Source organism: Leptodactylus fuscus, chromosome 5 (assembly GCF_031893055.1).
Source record: "Leptodactylus fuscus isolate aLepFus1 chromosome 5, aLepFus1.hap2, whole genome shotgun sequence".
In the NCBI taxonomy this organism is placed as follows: Eukaryota; Metazoa; Chordata; class Amphibia; order Anura; family Leptodactylidae; genus Leptodactylus; species Leptodactylus fuscus.
The window spans coordinates 135,384,205-135,407,398 of NC_134269.1; the positions used below are offsets into that span (position 1 = coordinate 135,384,205).

Below are 23,194 nucleotides of genomic sequence, written 5' to 3' on the forward strand. Positions count from 1 at the left end.
CCATCTGACAATATAGAGCCACATTTGCATAAGAGGCACCAAAACGAACTGCACTTATTACTTGGGAACAGCGGGGGCTAGAGAAAAATATTCTAAGTGTGCCAGAATCAATGGATGAGCAAAGAATTGGTTTTAAAGAAGGTATTAAAGTCCCTATTTAGGCTCACTTCTGAAAACTGGTTTTGATAATATTTGACAATTTAATATCCATATGGTCTCCTATAACTTTACAAGTCTCTACAAGTAGGATTGTTTCATCAGTAATTTTGCATTACTTTGCGGAAATGATTAGTAAATGGCAGATAAATACTGTTTACATTGAGAGACTGCTGTAAATGTCACCTGAACCCTGCTATCAACTGTTGCAAGAAAAAAAAAAGTCATTTTAATTGTTCCCTCTTTAGAAGTGGTACAAAAATGAGTCCCATGGTCATCACAGCCAAAAATACCCTGGTCATTAAGGGTGCATGCACACTACGTAACGCCGGGCGTGTATGAGAGCCGTACACGCCGGCGTTACAGCAGGGCTGCCGAGCACTTCCCATTCACTTCAATGGGAGCGCTCGTAAACGCCGCTGTTACGAGCGCTCCCATTGAAGTGAATGGGAAGTGTTCGGCAGTCTGCTGTAATGCCGGCGTGTACGGCTCTCATACACGCCCGGCGTTACGTAGTGTGCATGCACCCTAAAGGGTCAAACTGCCTGAAAATAGTGCAAGTTATATCAGTCTTATTGCAGAGTATACGGTAATGTGGAATTTCTATACTGTAATCCATTTGTCTGGTAACTTTAATAAACAGAGAGGTTACATTGAGCTGGGACAAATTCCAATAAGTTATGAAACAGAGTATCAGTACATATTTTTATGTACTTAAATGGGTTGTCCAGTATAACCCATTTCTTGGCTGGCTACATGTAGTCTAAGGATGATACTGTTTGTGCATGGTCCACATTTAGCATTGACTTCTCAGTAAAGTTGTAGAAAATTAATACAGTATCTTACTGTGTGTTTCTAGACTGGATTGATACATACCTACATTTTGCAAGCTTTATGCCATATGTATTATATGTATGTACTAACAAAGCCACAACAAGTAAATACTGCATTATAAAGGTTATTGCTTCACTACTTATATATGAACTTTAACTCAAATATCTGTGATATAATTGCTTTGGTTTCTATATTTCTCTTGCAGACCTACACCAGAGATCCGCTGGAACAAAGAGGGCGCAGAATTGCCCAGCAACAGAGTTTTTTATGAAAATTTTAATAAAACATTAAGAATAATTGGTGTGTCAGAGGAAGATGCTGGCAAGTACAGATGTACAGCCCAAAATAATCGAGGGTCCATTCATCATGTCATTACAGTGATTGTTAAAGGTAGGCGGAAAACAAAGAGGACCACAAACTGCACTACATGGAACAAAAAGCATCTCGAGGACATGCCAATCTAAATGCTTAGGCACTAATATGGAGTTGGTCCACCTTTGTAGCTAAAACAGCTTCCACTCTTTTGTCGACTAGATTTCGGAGTGTTTCTGCGTGATTCTTTTCCTATTTGTGATGATAAATATTAGATGAGGGGGACTTTTTGCTAACAATCTCAGTTCTGGTTTATCTCAAAGGTGTTCAATGCCCATATGGACCATAGAAAGGCTTTCCCAAAACTGTTCTCGCAAAGTTGGACACTTAAAAATTGTTCAAAATGGGTTGGTATGCCGAATATTAAGAATTCCCTTTAATAGAACTAATGGGCCTAGACCAATCCCTGAATACCAACCACATAATGTTATCCTTCCGCCAACAAACATTATAGTTGGCACAGTCCGGTCAGGTATTGGTATTTGCCATGTTCCGTCTTGTCCATCAAACTGGCAGATAGAGAAGCTTGCAGCTACATGGCCATATGAACTCTTGCCATAAAGCTCTGTTTGTTCAGTTTGTTTGCTGAATGTTAATGCCAGAGGAAGTTTTCATTTTGCTGTTATTTGGACAGCAATGCATTTGTGATTTTTCTGCACTAGGTCAGGAACCCAGTTCTTTACATGGTCTGCCGCTTCATGGTTAAGTTGGTGTGGTTCCTCGATTCTTCACTTTTCAGTAATACCATAGTTGAATGTACCGTGCTGAAATTAAGTAAGCTCTATTATTTCACAAATGTATCACACTTCTGTTGATATACATAGATGGTAGCAGATGCTTATTGCCCAGACTATAATGTGAATATTAGAACGTGCATTTACATGTTCAGATTTTTTCATGCAGTTTTTGAAGCCAAAACCAAAAATCTTGAAAAAATGAAAAGTACATCTGTGATTTATACTTTCTCTCCCATTATGCTCCATACCTGGTTTTGGCTGCAAAAGTTTCCTAAAGTAAAAACCATACTTTTACATCAGAGGCTAAGGCCCCACCTAGTGAGCCACGGACAAAAAACACTGCGGATAAGGCTGCGGTGGAAAAGCATTGTGGCTTTTTCAGTCGCTTTTTTCACAGAAAATCTGCAGAGTTTTTCTTTGCAGACTTTCCATTTCTATTATCTGTATATGGAAAATGCCAGCCTTTCCGTAGGTATAGACATGCTGCAATTTACAAAAACTCTGACGTTATTGAAATTGCAGCATTTCCAAAGCAATTTTTTTTTTTCTGCCATGTATGAATGGGATGAGCCAGAATCCTATTCACTTTATATTGCGGTGCTTCTGCCACAGCCAAAACACTGTGTTTAACAACGTGAGATCCTGGCCTTAGGCTAAGGCCCCTCATTGCAGAAATGCACTTTTTTTGTTGCAGATTTTGCTGTGGTGTTATGAACCAAAGCCAAGAATGGCTACAAAAGGAATGGGAAGTATATAGAGAGCACTTATACTTTTACCCTCTGCTCAATCCACTACTGGCTTTGGCTCAGGAGACTCTGCAAAAAAAACTGCATTTCCGCAACTAGGGGCCTCAGCCTTAGGAGGGTGGATGAATACATTTATACTATAATGCAAGATCACATAGTGCATCATTATTACATTTATTTGTGGCAAAAATTTCATATTTACATCCAAGTCTGTTTTGATACGTGTAAAACAATCCCAGCATTGTTCTGTATTGCATAAGCATAGGAGTGAATCCATAACTGCAGAACTCATGTGGTCGTCACAATTGTGTCCTCAGAAAAAGCGCTGTCCGGTATAATGATGTGTATGGGAATTTCTACATTGGTAGCAAGCGTGCAGCATATTTACAGCATGTACAACCTTTTCTACTCCAGAAAAACTGTTAGCAAGCCAATATCAGAGCCAATGTACTTTGTATAAAGGTTCTATGCAGATGTATTTTACTTGTGCCAAATACATAAGACGTGGTGTGCCATTGGTGCACATCGAGATCATAAAGTATTGCACAGTTCATCTATTTATGTTGATTCTGCTACATACTCTTAATATTGGAGTCACTTCCTTTATCCCCAAAGCTTTCATTTAGATTTTTCATTATATATATATATATATATATATATATATATATATATATATATATATAATGACTTCATATCTAACAGCTATGAAGTGAGGATAGATGTACAGATGTGCCTGGGAAACTGCTGGCATACACAAATAATGAAATGAATCCATTTTTACTTAATGTTCAACTCTTTTTTTTTCTCAAAGATCTGATGAGATTTATTAAGCTCTCTAAACAGGGCCGAGCTTAAAGACCCATATTTTTGCCAGCATTTATTATCCTTTTTCAGCGTAATGTTGGAGAAGATGCTGGTTACCATGGTAATCTTCAGTAATGCTTTCTATTCTTGTCCCAGTGATTTACTCCAGAAAAAAGCGCAGCGCTTCCTATGCCATAGTGATGGCTGTTTCTTATGCATGCAGAATACATATGTGCAGTGTACACTGGACCCTGCCCGGGCAATGTCTGACATGAATAGAAGCTAAGCTTTGGTAGATGTTCCTGTAAATTAAATCACCTATATTTTTGTTATTTTTGATATGAGTGTGTGTTTATATGTTTCATTTCACTGTAATACATCACAGATTGTTTTTACAAGTTTACAGAGTTAGGGTCAGACACCTTTACATTAGAGAAGTCCTAATAATGCAGAACGAGTGAAAGCAAGTGTTCCCACTGAATATAACTTGTCTTAGGCGCCCCTCCCTCTGTTAACAAAGAGCGGTTGTTAAACTTTTCTATAGGATCACTGTATAGACTTATGCATGTAAACACTCAGACCACCATACATAATGGATAAGACAATGGACATAGAGTACACACTTTCCTTGTTGATCTCCTACTCTTACAGGGGATGTCCGATCTGAAGGATCCTATCTATACTGGTAGCTTATGTAAATGAAGCCTTTTTCTAAATATATTGCTTTAGAAATTCTGCTTTGTATGCCTGCTATGTGACCTCATTCCTCCTATTGTTTACACTGCATTGCTATAACCATGGACCTGTAGGACAAGTGATGTCACTTACTTAGTGCCGGCAGAACAATCCATTCAGATAATTGCACTTTTCTGATAAAGCCCGGTCTGTTATCTCTCTATGTAAACACACAGATAACACGGAGTCCTTTCTGTACAATAAACTGCATATTATCTGACCTGCAGAAGTGTTGTTTGTCCCGTTCAGCAGGAGGGAGGAGGAGGGAGAGAAATGCAGGAAGTGAGAAGCAGACACTGCAGGCAGCCTGGCTGAAGCAATAAGATGGGAAAACCCCTTTAATCCGCACAATATATTTTACCTATTCAGTACATTGTATATTTCTGCTAATAAACAATACATAATTAGATTATGTATCATATAGTCTAATGGTTCTCTATATGTGAAATTCTATGTGTCTGTACCTCTGTTCTAGCCTCTAATGAAATATTCATTTCTCTTCTAGCTGCACCTTATTGGATCACTAAACCTCAAAATCTTGTGCTGTCACCAGGAGATGATGGGACACTGATCTGCAGAGCTCATGGGAACCCTGCTCCGAGTATTACATGGTTAATAAATGGAGTTGCAGTTGAATGTATGTAAACAATTTCTACAACAGTCTAAAATGTTGTATAATTAACTAAATATCAAAATATGTACAAAAATGTCTGTTCAAAATATCTATTTCTCTCCATCCTTTCCCTACATGAAATTATGTAGTTGTCATTTTGGAATATATAACCATGTCTACAGGAAGATTCTGCTACTGCCATTGCCTCAGTAGTTGATACCTTATAATGGCTAAATGAAAAGATGATAACAAATGGCAGACGTTCGAGACTACTTAGGTCTCTTCATCAGGCATGATATATACAGATCAGTGAGCCATTAAAGGTATCAGTTACTGTAGACTCAATTTTTATCTTATCCATAATCTTCTGGCTAATATTGTATTCTTCACAATAAGTTCTTGTCTAAATCCAATTGCTGTATAAATATTCCCCCTATGTAATTACTGGTGTAAATATTATGTACATGTGTTGTGTTTGCAGTGGCTCCCAATGACCCAAGCAGGGTGGTAGATGGCGATACTATCATTTTCACAAGAGTGCATGAACGGGCCAGTGCTGTCTTCCAGTGCAATGCTTCCAATATTTATGGCTATGTATTGGCAAATGCATTTGTGAATGTACTTGGTAAGTCCTTTTTGACAAATTCATATAATTTAATGAACTGACAAGAGCCCGTCTCATACACACACGTTCTATTATATGTGTTTATTTTATTATATTGTAGTTTGTATTATAAACTGTATGTCATTGTATATGTCATTTATATACCCACATTATAGGGAGTATTTTTTGCAGCATTATTGTATAAATTGTGTCTTTAGCAAAATGTATTTATTTTATGTTTCAGCGGAGCGACCGCGAATTCTGTCATCACAAAAGGTTTATCAAGTCATTGCCAATAGACCTGCCTTGCTGCATTGCAAATCTTTTGGTTCACCTGTTCCAAATATAGAATGGTAATGTAGCAGGATTACTTCAGAGACTATTTGTAGTTTTTTGGAAGTGTTATGTTAATAAACCTGATATGTATATTGCAGTGCAGACTAGGATTGGCTATTAAAAAATAATATTTTATATAACCTTTAACCTCTTTCCACTTCGCGCCGTAATAGTAGAAAATGGATTCTGCCTGTGAATATACCGCGCAGCTAGCCATGACAGAATGCCATGCAGCGCACCGACATCCCGTCATGGCATTCTGCTCTGGATTAGGCCCGAATGAATGGGAGGGGCCTAATCAGGAGAGAGTCTCGTGCCGTGGCTGAGTCAGCCGCAGAATCCGTGGTAAGATAGGGCATCTCGCTTCTTTTTTCTGCTACTAGCTAGCGGAAAAAAGAAGCAAGCAGCTCCCATTGAAGTCAATGGGAGCCGTTTTGACAGGCGGATTTTGAGGCAGATTCCACATCAAAATACGCTGCCAAAAAACTCTGTGAACATACCCTTAATGGGGATTGAATGATGATTTGAAAAGAAAGAAATCACTACTAATTCCAATAGAGATAAAATGTAGGAGCAGTCTTAAAGAGTGGTAATCTATAGGCCATATACCATGGAGTAATATGTAACTAAGACTTACTCTTCAAAGAAGTGTTAAATTGGGAACTAAAATCAGGCTTAGTAGTTCCATTTAGGATATTTTATATGTAATATGATTTGAATAATTGTAATCTGTAAATTTAATAATGCACTTGATGCATACTCACTTAGGGCTAGTTCAAACAGAGGTCCGCGTGTACACATTCCTTCGCGGCTGCCACGGCTGCAGTCCACTGGCATCCCGTTGCGGCATTCTGCTCCGGATTAGGCCCAAATGCATGGGCTTAGTCTGGAGGGTGGGGTCGAAAGGCGGATGCTGCAGCTGAATCAGCCGCGGAATCCGACTGAAGAAAGGACAGCTCTCTTCTTTTTTCCATGAGCGGGAACAAACCGCTCGCAGAAAAAGGAAATGACCGGCTCCCATTGATTTCAATGGGAGGCATTTTTTTTTAGAAGGATTAGAAAAATCCTACGTCAAAATCCTGACCGTTTTGCCCCGTGTGAACTAACCCTTATTCCCATGTAAGCAGAAATCTATATGATTGTTATTTTTGCCTTGTTTTCGTAGGTTCAAAGGTGTGCAGTCTAGTGTTCTGCATGGAAATGACTACGTCTTCCATGATAATGGGACACTGGAAGTTTCAGTGGCACAGAAAGACAACAGTGGCACTTACACGTGTGTGGCCAGAAACAAATTAGGAACAGACCAAAAAATCATTCAGTTAGAAGTTAAAGGTAATACATAAGATAATTCTTTGAAGCGGGCCTAAAAATATGTCAGATTTTTGTATATTATTAATATTCTGCCTCATTCCTAGATCCAACTATGATAATCTCTCAGCCAGAGTACAGGGTGGTTCAGAGATATGGCAGTGCATCCTTTGAGTGCAAGTTCAAGCATGATCCCACCTTAGCAGCAGAGGTGACATGGCTGAGGAATAACAGTGAGCTGCCAGAGGATGACAGGTACTTTCTGCACTTCTCAATAGTTACAGTTCTTAGTGCCCAAAACCTCATTATTTTTGCTCATTTTTGTAAGCTACCAAATACAAGAGATGTTCAATAAGTTATGTACCTAAGTATCTTCTGTCAGTGTTAAAAATCTGAGCTTGTCTGCACGGCTTGAGACATATCTAAACATACAACACACAGTAGTAGTTCAGTCTGATGAAAGCGCTGGAAGTGACAAGATGGCAAGTGCAGTACAGTGCGGGTCTACAAAGAAATGGAGGAATATGGAGCACCTTTCTGTGATTGAATTCCTTTACAACGGAAAAAAGAAGCCTAAAGAAATCCATGAAAGGATGATTGAAGTATATGGCGATAATGCACCTTCCTTCTACCGAGTTTAAATTTTGGGCCAAGCAGCATAAATGGGGTAGTTGATCAATTTAAAGTTGACCTCCGATGCAGGATACCTATTGAAGGAAATGGTGCATTTCAAAGGAACTGTGCCATAAAGTGAAGGCCATTGTTTTGTAAGATTGTCGAGTGAAAGTCATAATCTGAGAATTAGGTATTACAGTTGTCATGGTTTCCAGGATCATTCATGATTTTTGATGATGGCAAAGCTCAGTTCCCGGTGGGTACCATGAATTTTGATGCCTGAGCAAAAAACATGACTTCCAAATTTAGCCAAGAAAATGTAGACATGCTTAGAGAAACGATTTTCAGATGCTAATGCAGTCAATGAGGTGGTAACAGGGTTCCTGCAGCAGCAAGAGGTTTCTTCTTTTCTGAGAGCATCCAATATCTGGAGGTGAAGTGGAATAAGTGTTCTGAAGTCAAGAGGGATTACATTGAAAAATAGGAAGTTCAATTTTCTCAGAAAATGTTTTCATATTCAGATAGATAAGTTATTGAACACCTCTCATGTAATATGTTTTGACTATAGATGCATTAGGCATTGTTTTCTGGTAAACAGATATACAGTATGCTGACTCCTACATGATACAGTACAAGGTTATAGCCCGCTGCTCATACCAGTCTTATCATTTACAGATACACTTTTGATAAAGAGCGTCTGGTGATAAAGAACGTAACAGAGAAGGATAAAGGCATGTACACTTGTGTGGCAAACACTACCTTGGACAGTGTTTCTGCTAGCGCACAACTTAACGTTGTTGGTAAGATATTCACCATATTTATATTGAGCAAAATGATTTGTTTTTCTGTATATTGTCTCTACAGCATAGATGAGGGGTACGGGGTGCCGATTTAAATAAAAAAATTAAAGATGAGGTATTCGGAGTGGCAGGCAACAATTATTTGAATGACGACCACTATGTCAAAGTCCATAAATATACCATAAAGCATAACACAGAAGTGCTGCCACAAGATGCTCCTAGACACATGCATTCAACACTATTTCCCAGGGCGCATCTGTACTTTACTATTAGAAGCAATTCAAGTACAATGAAAGTGCAGCCTTCAATTAGTGGTAAATGAATGTGTCCAGGAGCACCATGTGGCAGCACCCTTAGGGTAGTGACACACTGTTTACCTGGATGCAGTTATATACAGGCCTAGGCCACTGGTACTTTCATTTCGATGTAAACCTGCGTTCACATGGAGCATTTTTGCACAAAAACCCTTCGTTTTTTTGTGCAAATACACACCTTCATGCAGAATAATGTCCTTGGGTGCCCCTCCATACAGTATAATGATACATAGTGGCCCATTCACATAGTATAATGTCCTATAGTGGCCTCTCCTCGTGGTATAATATCCCATAGAAGCCCCTCCAAGTGCTATAATGTCCCATAGTAGCCCTTTCACACAGTATAATGTGCATTAGCAGCCCCTCCCCACAGTATAATATCCCATAGTGGACCCTCCAAACAGTATAGTGTTCTAACCGATTTTCCAAATAATTCGCTATTAATTATTATTATTATTATTATATGGGGTCTATTCAGACCCTAGATTATAATAAGCGGAAACACAGGAGAGGTGATGAAACATAAAAAACAATGTTACTCAGTGCTCCGGAGAAACTCCCTGTTTTTTTCAGCGTTTCTGCCCGATGTCACCAACCGCTGTTTGGATCTCAGGGGTCACATCAGCGTCATTATGCATTGTGAAGCAAAAGTAGGCAGAAGTGTTGAAGAGAATAGGGAGACCCCAGAGTATAATACTAGCAGTTTAGTTTCAGATGTGTTTAGACTTAATAAAACTGCTGGGCAAGTTCGTCCAAGTGCTGCCCCCTCACGGACTTGGGATGCATTGTCAGGGAAGTATGTTGTGTACCACTCTTGGCTTGAATGCTGGGGGTTGCTGACACCTGGCATAGATTATATACATTTTTTTCTAAGACTGTGACTTATATACAGTATGTACTGTGCCTAAGGGGTTTTCCTACCTCATGAAATAATGTCATATTGCCATTGCTAAGGATGTGAGACACCCATGTGAGAATGAAGGTGATTCCTAAGAGCTGCATCTTTTTCACTTTTCTCTTTCATAGGAAATTAACTAACCTATCAGTATGTTATTTTGGATTGTGGGAATAAGCAAGAGAACCCTTGTAAGCAGAGCAACAACATGCAAACATCATGCAGATTTAGTTCTCGGTTACTTTAATAGAAGCTGAGCTATACACATTACACAGTGTACAGAGCCGTCAGCTTCTGACTCTGTATACTGTGTAGTTATGGCTGCAGCTAATATCATCAGATCGTGGGTGTGTTGGTTGCAGACCTTCACCATTATGATGTTAATGATTTATGCTAAAAATAGGTCATCAACATCTAAAGATTGAACAGCTTCTTTAATGAAAAATATATTTATTGAAGGGTGTCTATCAACAGGGTGGACTATATGAAGCCAACAGCACAGTTGCATAGATTTTCGCCTTTTGTCCTTTACAAATTTGGACCTATATGGCTTAGATATGCATAGGAATGTAAATATACAAAGGAGCATTGAGGGAGTCTGTGGTTCTCCAGACTGCTATGCCTCTCTGCTCTGTAATTTGCCTCTACTCCTCTCTTCCTTGATTGACAGGATCAGGGAGGGACTATCAGTTCTATCAGACCATCTGACTGTAAAGCGCTACGGTACCGGGACCGATAGAGCTTTACCCGCTTTACACAGTCAGATTTCCAGCAGTATATAGAACTGCCTGTGCCCAATCTGATGAAAGGTCCTCTTTAACCAACCAGACATTGCTCTAGTAGCTGCCACTGACAGGGAAATGTATTACATGGTGACCATTTAGATGAATGTTTATCGATATAATATCTCTGCATTCTAATATTCACAACCCCCCTTAACTTCCAGTGCCAAAAGGTCAAATGTAAAGTAACCTCTTCATGTAAGCGTTTTCCATCTGCACATATATAAGATATAACTGTTATTGTTTGTATAGTTTAATATTTGTTTGTACAAGTTCGACAATCTTTCAGGATACTTTCTTTATCACTATCTTATGGTTTCTAGATCTCTGCTTGTTGTCATTCATTGTTTACTACTAGAGATGAGCGAACACTAAAATGTTCGAGGTTCGAAATTCGATTCGAACAGCCGCTCAATGTTCGTGTGTTCGAACGGGTTTCGAACCCCATTATAGTCTATGGGGAACAGATACTCGTTAAGGGGGAAACCCAAATCCGTGTCTGGAGGGTCACCAAGTCCACTATGACACCCCAGGAAATGATGCCAACACCTCTGGAATGACACTGGGACAGCAGGGGAAGCATGTCTGGGGGCATCTAACACACCAAAGACCCTCTATTACCCCAACATCACAGCCTAACAACTACACACTTTACACACTCAATACCACATCTCTGACAGTAGGAAAACACCTTGAAACATGTGTATTTGGCACTTGCAGTGAGGAGAGCTTGTCACCAGCAGTGAATTTGGCCCTTGTAGTAAGTTGAGGTTGGCACCAACATTTGTTTTGAAAATCAGGGTGGATTGAGCCTCTAACCAGCAGAGTTTGGGCAAATTCATGGTGGAGGGAGCCTCTAAAAACCCCAGTTTGGACCAATTCATGGTGGAGGGAGCCTCTAAAAACCCCAGTTTGGACCAATTCATGGTGGAGGGAGCCTCTAAACAGCCCAGTTTGGACCAATTCATGGTGGAGGGAGCCTCTAAAAACCCCAGTTTGGACCAATTCATGGTGGAGGGAGCCTCTAAACAGCCCAGTTTGGGCAAATTCATGGTGGAGGGAGCCTCTAAAAACCCCCAGTTTGGACCAATTCATGGTGGAGGGAGCCTCTAAAAACCCCAGTTTGGACCAATTCATGGTGGAGGGAGCCTCTAAACAGCCCAGTTTGGGCAAATTCATGGTGGAGGGAGCCTCTAAACAGCCCAGTTTGGGCAAATTCATGGTGGAGGGAGCCTCTAAAAACCCCAGTTTGGACCAATTCATGGTGGAGGGAGCCTCTAAAAACCCCAGTTTGGACCAATTCATGGTGGAGGGAGCCTCTAAAAACCCCGGTTTGGACCAATTCATGATGGAGGGAGCCTCTAAACAGCCCAGTTTGGGCAAATTCATGGTGGAGGGAGCCTCTAAAACCCCCCAGTTTGGACCAATTCATGGTGGAGGGAGCCTCTAAAAACCCCAGTTTGGACCAATTCATGGTGGAGGGAGCCTCTAAACAGCTCAGTTTGGGCAAATTCATGGTGGAGGGAGCCTCTAAACAGCCCAGTTTGGGCAAATTCATGGTGGAGGGAGCCTCTAAAAACCCCAGTTTGGACCAATTCATGGTGGAGGGAGCCTCTAAAAACCCCAGTTTGGACCAATTCATGGTGGAGGGAGCCTCTAAACAGCCCAGTTTGGACCAATTCATGGTGGAGGGAGCCTCTAAACAGCCCAGTTTGGGCAAATTCATGGTGGAGGGAGCCTCTAAAAACCCCAGTTTGGACCAATTCATGGTGGAGGGAGCCTCTAAACAGCCCAGTTTGGGCAAATTCATGGTGGAGGGAGCCTCTAAAAAACCCCAGTTTGGACCAATTCATGGTGGAGGGAGCCTCTAAAAACCCCAGTTTGGGCAAATTCATGGTGGAGGGAGCCTCTAAAAACCCCAGTTTGGACCAATTCATGGTGGAGGGAGCCTCTAAAAACCCCAGTTTGGACCAATTCATGGTGGAGGGAGCCTCTAAACAGCCCAGTTTGGACCAATTCATGGTGGAGGGAGCCTCTAAAAACCCCAGTTTGGACCAATTCATGGTGGAGGGAGCCTCTAAACAGCCCAGTTTGGGCAAATTCATGGTGGAGGGAGCCTCTAACCAGCCCAGTTTGGACCAATTCATGGTGGAGGGAGCCTCTAAAACCCCCAGTTTGGACCAATTCATGGTGGAGGGAGCCTCTAAAAACCCCAGTTTGGACCAATTCATGGTGGAGGGAGCCTCTAAAAACCCCGGTTTGGACCAATTCATGATGGAGGGAGCCTCTAAACAGCCCAGTTTGGGCAAATTCATGGTGGAGGGAGCCTCTAAAAACCCCCAGTTTGGACCAATTCATGGTGGAGGGAGCCTCTAAAAACCCCAGTTTGGACCAATTCATGGTGGAGGGAGCCTCTAAACAGCTCAGTTTGGGCAAATTCATGGTGGAGGGAGCCTCTAAACAGCCCAGTTTGGGCAAATTCATGGTGGAGGGAGCCTCTAAAACCCCCAGTTTGGACCAATTCATGGTGGAGGGAGCCTCTAAACAGCCCAGTTTGGGCAAATTCATGGTGGAGGGAGCCTCTAAAAAACCCCAGTTTGGACCAATTCATGGTGGAGGGAGCCTCTAAAAACCCCAGTTTGGGCAAATTCATGGTGGAGGGAGCATCTAAAAACCCCAGTTTGGACCAATTCATGGTGGAGGGAGCCTCTAAAAACCCCAGTTTGGACCAATTCATGGTGGAGGGAGCCTCTAACCAGCCCAGTTTGGACCAATTCATGGTGGAGGGAGCCTCTAAAAACCCCAGTTTGGACCAATTCATGGTGGAGAGAGCCTCTAAAAACCCCAGTTTGGACCAATTCATGGTGGAGGGAGCCTCTAAAAAGGCCAGTTTGGGCAAATTCATGGTGGAGAGAGCCTCTAAACAGCCCAGTTTGGGCAAATTCATGGTGGAGGGAGCCTCTAACCAGCCCAGTTTGGACCAATTCATGGTGGAGGGAGCCTCTAAAAACCCCAGTTTGGACCAATTCATGATGGAGGGAGCCTCTAAACAGCCCAGTTTGGACCAATTCATGGTGGAGGGAGCCTCTAAAAACCCCAGTTTGGACCAATTCATGGTGGAGGGAGCCGCTAAACAGCCCAGTTTGGACCAATTCATGGTGGAGGGAGCCTCTAACCAGCAGAGTTGGTGGAAATCAGGGTGGAGGGAGCCCCTAACCAGCAGAGTTGTGGGAAAGCAGGGTGGAGGGAGCCTCTAACCAGCAGAGTTGGTGGAAATCAGGGTGGAGGGAGCCTCTAACCAGCAGAGTTGTGGGAAAGCAGGGTGGAGGGAGCCTCTAACCAGCAGAGTTGTGGGACAGCAGGGTGGAGGGAGCCTCTAACCAGCAGAGTTGTGGGAAAGCAGGGTGGAGGGAGCCTCTAACCAGCAGAGTTGGTGGAAATCAGGGTGGAGGGAGCCTCTAACCAGCAGAGTTGGGGGAAATCAGGGTGGAGGGAGCCTAGTATTAGCAGAATTGTGCAACGCTTATGGTGGATGAGTATGAGGATGCGGAGGAATTGGAGAGGTTGAGTACAGACATGGAGTTTCATGTTGGGGTGCTTTACACAGGTGGGCACAAAAATGAAGGCTCTATCCAGTGGTGGTTCATTTTTATCAAAGTGAGCCGGTCGGCACTCTCAGCTGACAGACGGGTGCGCTTGTCAGTGATGATGCCACCGGCTGCACTGAACACCCTCTCAGATAGGACGCTGGCGGCAGGACAGGACAGCACCTCCAAGACATATAGGGCAAGTTCAAGCCACAGGTCCAACTTCGACACCCAATATGTGTAGGGCGCAGAGGGGTCGGAGAGGACAGGGCTGTGGTCGGAAAGGTATTCCCGCAACATGCGCCTATACTTCTCACGCCTGGTGACACTAGGACCCTCCGTGGCGGCACTTTGGCGAGGGGGTGCCATCAAGGTGTCCCAGACCTTAGACAGTGTGCCCCTCGTTTGTGTGGACCGGTGAGAACTTGGTTGCCTACTGGAGGAACTGCCCTCCCTGCCGCCAACGTCACATGCTGGAAACATCTCCATCATATTCTGCACCAATTGCCTGTGGCAAGCATTGATGCGATTGGCCCTCCCCTCTACCGGAATAAAAGACGAGATGTTGTTTTTATACCAGGGGTCAAGGATAGCAAAGATCCAGTACTGGTTGTCCTCCATGATTTTGACAATACGCTTGTCGGTTGTAAAGCACCCCAACATGAACTCAGCCATGTCTGCCACAGTGTTAGTTGGCATGACTCCTCTGGCCCCACCGGAAAGTTCAATCTCCATTTCCTCCTCATCCTCCATGTCTACCCATCCGCGCTGCAACAATGGGACGATTCAAAGTTGCCCGGAAGCCTCCTGTATCACCATCACATCATCGGACAACTCTTCTTCCTCCTCCTCCTCCTCCTCCTCCTCCATTAAACGCAGTGAAGCGGACAGATGTGTGGACCTACTCTCCAGCTGTGACGGATCGGATGCTATCCCTAACTCCTCTGTGTGATCTGAGTTATCCCTGATGTCAATCAGGGATTCTCTCAGAACACACAAGAGCGGGATTGTAAGGCTCACCATCGCATCCTCAGAGCTCACCCTCCTTGTGGACTCCTCAAAGACCCGTAGGATGTCACAAAGGTCTCTCATCCATGGCCACTCATGGATGTGAAACTGAGGCAGCTGACTTTGTGGCACCCTAGGGTTTTGTAGCTGGTATTCCATCAAAGGTCTCTGCTGCTCAACCACTCTATTCAACATCTGAAACGTTGAGTTCCAGCGTGTGGGGACGTCGCACAAAAGCCGGTGTTGTGGCACATGCAGGCGTTGCTGGAGAGATTTTAAGCTAGCAGCGGCTACTGTCGACTTGCGAAAGTGGGCGCACATGCGCCGCACTTTCACCAGTAGCTCTGGAACATTGGGGTAGCTCTTTAGGAAACGTTGCACCACTAGGTTGAAGACGTGGGCCTGGCATGGAACATGTTGGAGTCCGGCAAGCTCCAGAGCTGCTACCAGGTTCCGCCCGTTATCACAAACGACCATGCCTGGGCCCAGGTGCAGCGGCTCAAACCATATTGCCGTCTCATCGAGGAGGGCATCCCTCACCTCGGAGGCAGTGTGCTGTCTGTCCCCCAAGCTGATCAGCTTCAGCACAGCCTGCTGACGTCTACCAACGCCAGTGCTGCAACGTTTCCAACTCGTAGCTGGGGTCAATCTAACAGCGGAGGAGGAGGCGGTGGCGGAGGAGGAGGCGGTGGCGGAGGAGGAGGCGGTAGAGGAGGAGGAGGAGGGGGGTGTTCTTCTCGTGTCTCTGCCAGGAATTTTAGGCGGGGAGACGAGGTACACCGGGCCAGTTTGGGAAGCAGTCCCAGCCTCAACTACATTCACCCAGTGTGCCGTCAGTGAAATGTAGCGTCCCTGTCCGCATGCACTTGTCCACGCGTCGGTGGTCAAGTGGACCTTTGTGCAAAGCACGGAACTAAGGGCCCGCCTGATGTTGAGTGACATGTGCTGGTGCAAGGCGGGGACGGCACACCGGGAGAAGTAGTGACGGCTAGGGACGGCATAGCGAGGTGCCGCAGTTGCCATCAGGTCCAGGAAGGCGGGAGTTTCAACAAGCCGGAACGCCAACATCTCCTGGGCCAGCAGTTTAGCGTTGTTGGCGTTCAAGGCTTGCGCGTGTGGGTGGTTAGCAGTGTATTTCTGCCGCCGCTCCAATGTCTGAGAGATGGTGGGTTGTTGTAAAGAAGCGCCTGATGGTGCCTTTGATGGTGCAGGAGAAGGAGATAAGACAGGAACAGGGGAGGATGAGGGAGAAGTCAACAAAGTGGCGGAGGCAGATGAAGTGGTGTCCTGGCTCGTCCTCTGGAGTGCATCGCCAGCACAGTCAGCAGTGGCAGTGGCAAAGGCAGAGGCAGTGGCAGAGGCAGTGGCAGTGGCGTGAACGGCAGGCGGCCTTTGTCCTGCCGTTGCTGCCTGCCACTGATTCCAGTGCTTGGATTCCAAATGACGGCGCATTGAAGTGGTGGACAGGTTGCTCTTCTCAGAGCCCCTAATCAATTTCGAGAGGCAAATTGTGCAGACAACACTATATCTGTCCTCGGCGCACTCCTTGAAAAAACTCCACACCTTCGAGAAACGTGCCCTCGAGGTGGGAGTTTTTCGGGGCTGGGTACGAACTGGAACATCTTGGGAGATTCCGGGTGTGGCCTGGCTTCGCCTAAGCTGCTGACCTCTGCCTCTGCCTCTAGCTACCCTTTTTGGTGCTGCACCTGCCTCAACATCCACACTACTTTCCCCGCTTGACATCCCCCTGTCCAGGTCGGGTCAGTGTCCTCATCATCCACCACTTCCTCTTCCAACTCCTGTCTCATCTCCTCCTCCCGCACAATGCGCCGATCAACTGGATGCCCTGACGGCAACTGCGTCACATCATCGTCGATGAGGGTGGGTTGCTGGTCATCCACCACCAAATCGAACGGAGATGGAGGAGACTCTAGTGTTTGAGCATCTGGACACAGATGCTCCTCTGTTAGGTTCGTGGAATCGTGACGTGGAGAGGCAGGTTGAGGGACAATGAAAGGAGCGGAGAACAGCTCTGGGGAGCAGGGACAGTTGGGGTTATTGTTCTGTGAAGCTTGGGAATTTTGGGAGGAAGGAGGACAAGACTGTTGGGTAATAGGAGGAGAGGAGGCAGAGTCTGACTGGCTGCTGGACAATGTGCTGTAAGCGTTCTCTGACAGCCATTGCAAGACCTGTTCCTGGTTCTCGGGCCTACTAAGGTTTGTACCCTGCAGTTTAGTTAATGTGGCAAGCAACCCTGGCACTGTGGAGTGGCGCAATGCTTGCTGCCCCACAGGAGTAGGCACGGGACGCCCTGTGGCTTCACTGCTACCTTGCTCCCCAGAACCATTCCCCCGACCTCGCCCACGGCCTCGTCCACGTCCCTTTCCGGGAGCCTTGCGCATTTTGAATTCCCAGTTAGAAATTGGCACTATATACCAGTAGCAAAAATTGTGGGTGCACGTAACCCCAATATATTCTTTGAATTCCCAGTCAGACAATGGCACTATATACCAGTAGCAAGAAATGAGGGTATTTATAACCCCAATATATTCTTTGAATTACCAGTCAGAAACTGGCACTATATGGCAGTAGCAAGAAATGAGGGTATTTATAACCCCAATATATTCTTTGAATTCCCAGTCAGACAATGGCACTATATACCAGTAGCAAGAAATGAGGGTATTTGTAACCCCAATATATTCTTTGAATTCCCAGTCAGACAATGGCACTATATACCAGTAGCAAGAAATGAGGGTATTTGTAACCCCAATATATTCTTTGAATTCCCAGTCAGACAATGGCACTATATACCAGTAGCAAAAATTGTGGGTGCACGTAACCCCAATATATTCTTTGAATTACCAGTCAGAAACTGGCACTATATGGCAGTAGCAAGAAATGAGGGTATTTGTAACCCCAATATATTCTTTGAATTCCCAGTCAGACAATGGCACTATATACCAGTAGCAAGAAATGAGGGTATTTATAACCCCAATATATTCTTTGAATTCCCAGTCAGACAATGGCACTATATACCAGTAGCAAGAAATGAGGGTATTTATAACCCCAATATATTCTTTGAATTACCAGTCAGAAACTGGCACTATATGGCAGTAGCAAGAAATGAGGGTATTTGTAACCCCAATATATTCTTTGAATTCCCAGTCAGACAATGGCACTATATACCAGTAGCAAGAAATGAGGGTATTTGTAACCCCAATATATTCTTTGAATTCCCAGTCAGACAATGGCACTATATACCAGTAGCAAAAATTGTGGGTGCACGTAACCCCAATATATTCTTTGAATTACCAGTCAGAAACTGGCACTATATGGCAGTAGCAAGAAATGAGGGTATTTGTAACCCCAATATATTCTTTGAATTCCCAGTCAGACAATGGCACTATATACCAGTAGCAAGAAATGAGGGTATTTATGACCCCAATATATTCTTTGAATTCCCAGTCAGACAATGGCACTATATACCAGTAGCAAAAATTGTGGGTGCACGTAACCCCAATATATTCTTTGAATTCCCAGTCAGACAATGGCACTATATACCAGTAGCAAGAAATGAGGGTATTTATAACCCCAATATATTCTTTGAATTACCAGTCAGAAACTGGCACTATATGGCAGTAGCAAGAAATGAGGGTATTTGTAAGCCCAATATATTCTTTGAATTCCCAGTCAGACAATGGCACTATATACCAGTAGCAAGAAATGAGGGTATTTGTAACCCCAATATATTCTTTGAATTCCCAGTGAGACAATGGCACTATATACCAGTAGCAAAAATTGTGGGTGCACGTAACCCCAATATATTCTTTGAATTACCAGTCAGAAACTGGCACTATATGGCAGTAGCAAGAAATGAGGGTATTTGTAACCCCAATATATTCTTTGAATTCCCAGTCAGACAATGGCACTATATACCAGTAGCAAGAAATGAGGGTATTTATAACCCCAATATATTCTTTGAATTCCCAGTCAGACAATGGCACTATATACCAGTAGCAAGAAATGAGGGTATTTATAACCCCAATATATTCTTTGAATTCCCAGTCAGACAATGGCACTATATACCAGTAGCAAGAAATGAGGGTATTTGTAACCCCAATATATTCTTTGAATTCCCAGTCAGACAATGGCACTATATACCAGTAGCAAGAAATGAGGGTATTTGTAACCCCAATATATTCTTTGAATTCCCAGTCAGACAATGGCACTATATACCAGTAGCAAGAAATGAGGGTATTTGTAACCCCAATATATTCTTTGAATTCCCAGTGAGACAATGGCACTATATACCAGTAGCAAAAATTGTGGGTACACGTAACCCCAATATATTCTTTGAATTACCAGTCAGAAACTGGCACTATATGGCAGTAGCAAGAAATGAGGGTATTTGTAACCCCAATATATTCTTTGAATTCCCAGTCAGACAATGGCACTATATACCAGTAGCAAGAAATGAGGGTATTTATAACCCCAATATATTCTTTGAATTCCCAGTCAGACAATGGCACTATATACCAGTAGCAAGAAATGAGGGTATTTATAACCCCAATATATTCTTTGAATTCCCAGTCAGACAATGGCACTATATACCAGTAGCAAGAAATGAGGGTATTTGTAACCCCAATATATTCTTTGAATTCCCAGTCAGACAATGGCACTATATACCAGTAGCAAGAAATGAGGGTATTTGTAACCCCAATATATTCTTTGAATTCCCAGTCAGACAATGGCACTATATACCAGTAGCAAGAAATGAGGGTATTTGTAACCCCAATATATTCTTTGAATTCCCAGTGAGACAATGGCACTATATACCAGTAGCAAAAATTGTGGGTGCACGTAACCCCAATATATTCTTTGAATTACCAGTCAGAAACTGGCACTATATGGCAGTAGCAAGAAATGAGGGTATTTGTAACCCCAATATATTCTTTGAATTCCCAGTCAGACAATGGCACTATATACCAGTAGCAAGAAATGAGGGTATTTATAACCCCAATATATTCTTTGAATTCCCAGTCAGACAATGGCACTATATACCAGTAGCAAGAAATGAGGGTATTTATAACCCCAATATATTCTTTGAATTACCAGTCAGAAACTGGCTCTATATGGCAGTAGCAAGAAATGAGGGTATTTGTAACCCCAATATATTCTTTGAATTCCCAGTCAGACAATGGCACTATATACCAGTAGCAAGAAATGAGGGTATTTGTAACCCCAATATATTCTTTGAATTCCCAGTCAGACAATGGCACTATATACCAGTAGCAAGAAATGAGGGTATTTGTAACCCCAATATATTCTTTGAATTCCCAGTCAGACAATGGCACTATATACCAGTAGCAAGAAATGAGGGTATTTGTAACCCCAATATATTCTTTGAATTCCCAGTGAGACAATGGCACTATATACCAGTAGCAAAAATTGTGGGTGCACGTAACCCCAATATATTCTTTGAATTACCAGTCAGAAACTGGCACTATATGGCAGTAGCAAGAAATGAGGGTATTTGTAACCCCAATATATTCTTTGAATTCCCAGTCAGACAATGGCACTATATACCAGTAGCAAGAAATGAGGGTATTTATAACCCCAATATATTCTTTGAATTCCCAGTCAGACAATGGCACTATATACCAGTAGCAAGAAATGAGGGTATTTATAACCCCAATATATTCTTTGAATTACCAGTCAGAAACTGGCTCTATATGGCAGTAGCAAGAAATGAGGGTATTTGTAACCCCAATATATTCTTTGAATTCCCAGTCAGACAATGGCACTATATACCAGTAGCAAGAAATGAGGGTATTTGTAACCCCAATATATTCTTTGAATTCCCAGTCAGACAATGGCACTATATACCAGTAGCAAGAAATGAGGGTATTTGTAACCCCAATATATTCTTTGAATTCCCAGTCAGACAATGGCACTATATACCAGTAGCAAGAAATGAGGGTATTTGTAACCCCAATATATTCTTTGAATTCCCAGTGAGACAATGGCACTATATACCAGTAGCAAAAATTGTGGGTGCACGTAACCTCAATATATTCTTTGAATTACCAGTCAGAAACTGGCACTATATGGCAGTAGCAAGAAATGAGGGTATTTGTAACCCCAATATATTCTTTGAATTCCCAGTCAGACAATGGCACTATATACCAGTAGCAAGAAATGAGGGTATTTATAACCCCAATATATTCTTTGAATTCCCAGTCAGACAATGGCACTATATACCAGTAGCAAGAAATGAGGGTATTTATAACCCCAATATATTCTTTGAATTCCCAGTCAGACAATGGCACTATATACCAGTAGCAAGAAATGAGGGTATTTGTAACCCCAATATATTCTTTGAATTCCCAGTCAGACAATGGCACTATATACCAGTAGCAAGAAATGAGGGTATTTGTAACCCCAATATATTCTTTGAATTCCCAGTCAGACAATGGCACTATATACCAGTAGCAAGAAATGAGGGTATTTGTAACCCCAATATATTCTTTGAATTCCCAGTGAGACAATGGCACTATATACCAGTAGCAAAAATTGTGGGTGCACGTAACCCCAATATATTCTTTGAATTACCAGTCAGAAACTGGCACTATATGGCAGTAGCAAGAAATGAGGGTATTTGTAACCCCAATATATTCTTTGAATTCCCAATCAGACAATGGCACTATATACCAGTAGCAAGAAATGAGGGTATTTATAACCCCAATATATTCTTTGAATTACCAGTCAGAAACTGGCACTATATGGCAGTAGCAAGAAATGAGGGTATTTGTAACCCCAATATATTCTTTGAATTCCCAGTCAGACAATGGCACTATATACCAGTAGCAAGAAATGAGGGTATTTATAACCCCAATATATTCTTTGAATTCCCAGTCAGACAATGGCACTATATACCAGTAGCAAGAAATGAGGGTATTTATAACCCCAATATATTCTTTGAATTACCAGTCAGAAACTGGCACTATATGGCAGTAGCAAGAAATGAGGGTATTTGTAACCCCAATATATTCTTTGAATTCCCAGTCAGACAATGGCACTATATACCAGTAGCAAGAAATGAGGGTATTTATAACCCCAATATATTCTTTGAATTACCAGTCAGAAACTGGCACTATATGGCAGTAGCAAGAAATGAGGGTATTTGTAACCCCAATATATTCTTTGAATTCCCAGTCAGACAATGGCACTATATACCAGTAGCAAGAAATGAGGGTATTTATAACCCCAATATATTCTTTGAATTACCAGTCAGAAACTGGCACTATATGGCAGTAGCAAGAAATGAGGGTATTTGTAACCCCAATATATTCTTTGAATTCCCAGTCAGACAATGGCACTATATACCAGTAGCAAGAAATGAGGGTATTTATAACCCCAATATATTCTTTGAATTCCCAGTCAGACAATGGCACTATACACCAGAAGCAAAAATTGTGGGTGCACGTAACCCCAATATATTCTTTGAATTCCCAGTCAGACAATGGCACTATATGGCAGTATCAAAAATAGTGGGTGTATATAGCACCAATTCTATTGCTAGGGGACTTGCAGTGTATTTCTGGGGTGAAGGTGGGGGGCACACCGTTGGAACGGGTATCGGGGGTATATATCGGGTATACGGGAATACACTGTCAGTGTATTCCATTCAGGATCCTGGGAAAGCTGGGTTGCGGCGATTGAGCCCGTCAGTGCCACGTTACACTGACAAGCTTCTCCCTGGAATTGAAGTTATATGTAAGCCCAATATATTCTTTGAATTCCCAGTGAGACAATGGCACTATATGGCAGTAGCAAAAATAGTGGGTGTATATAGCCCCAATTCTATTGCTAGGGGACTTGCAGGGTATTTCTGGGGTGAAGGTGGGGGGGCACACCGTTGGAACGGGTATCGGGGGTATATATCGGG

General features: G+C 42.9%; 1 protein-coding gene across 13 annotated transcripts in view; it reads left to right on the forward strand.

Annotated features, from left to right (window-relative positions):
• Positions 1–23,194, forward strand: part of NRCAM (neuronal cell adhesion molecule) — a 106,928-nt gene that overhangs the window by 48,887 nt on the left and 34,847 nt on the right. For all 13 annotated transcript variants that reach the window (XM_075274218.1, XM_075274210.1, XM_075274209.1 and 10 more), the window contains 7 exons: positions 1,196–1,380; positions 4,890–5,021; positions 5,479–5,622; positions 5,846–5,954; positions 7,103–7,269; positions 7,353–7,500; positions 8,536–8,660. In XM_075274218.1, coding sequence (XP_075130319.1) covers positions 1,196–1,380; positions 4,890–5,021; positions 5,479–5,622; positions 5,846–5,954; positions 7,103–7,269; positions 7,353–7,500; positions 8,536–8,660 — 1,010 coding nt within the window. The remainder of the gene's footprint in view (positions 1–1,195; positions 1,381–4,889; positions 5,022–5,478; positions 5,623–5,845; positions 5,955–7,102; positions 7,270–7,352; positions 7,501–8,535; positions 8,661–23,194) is intronic.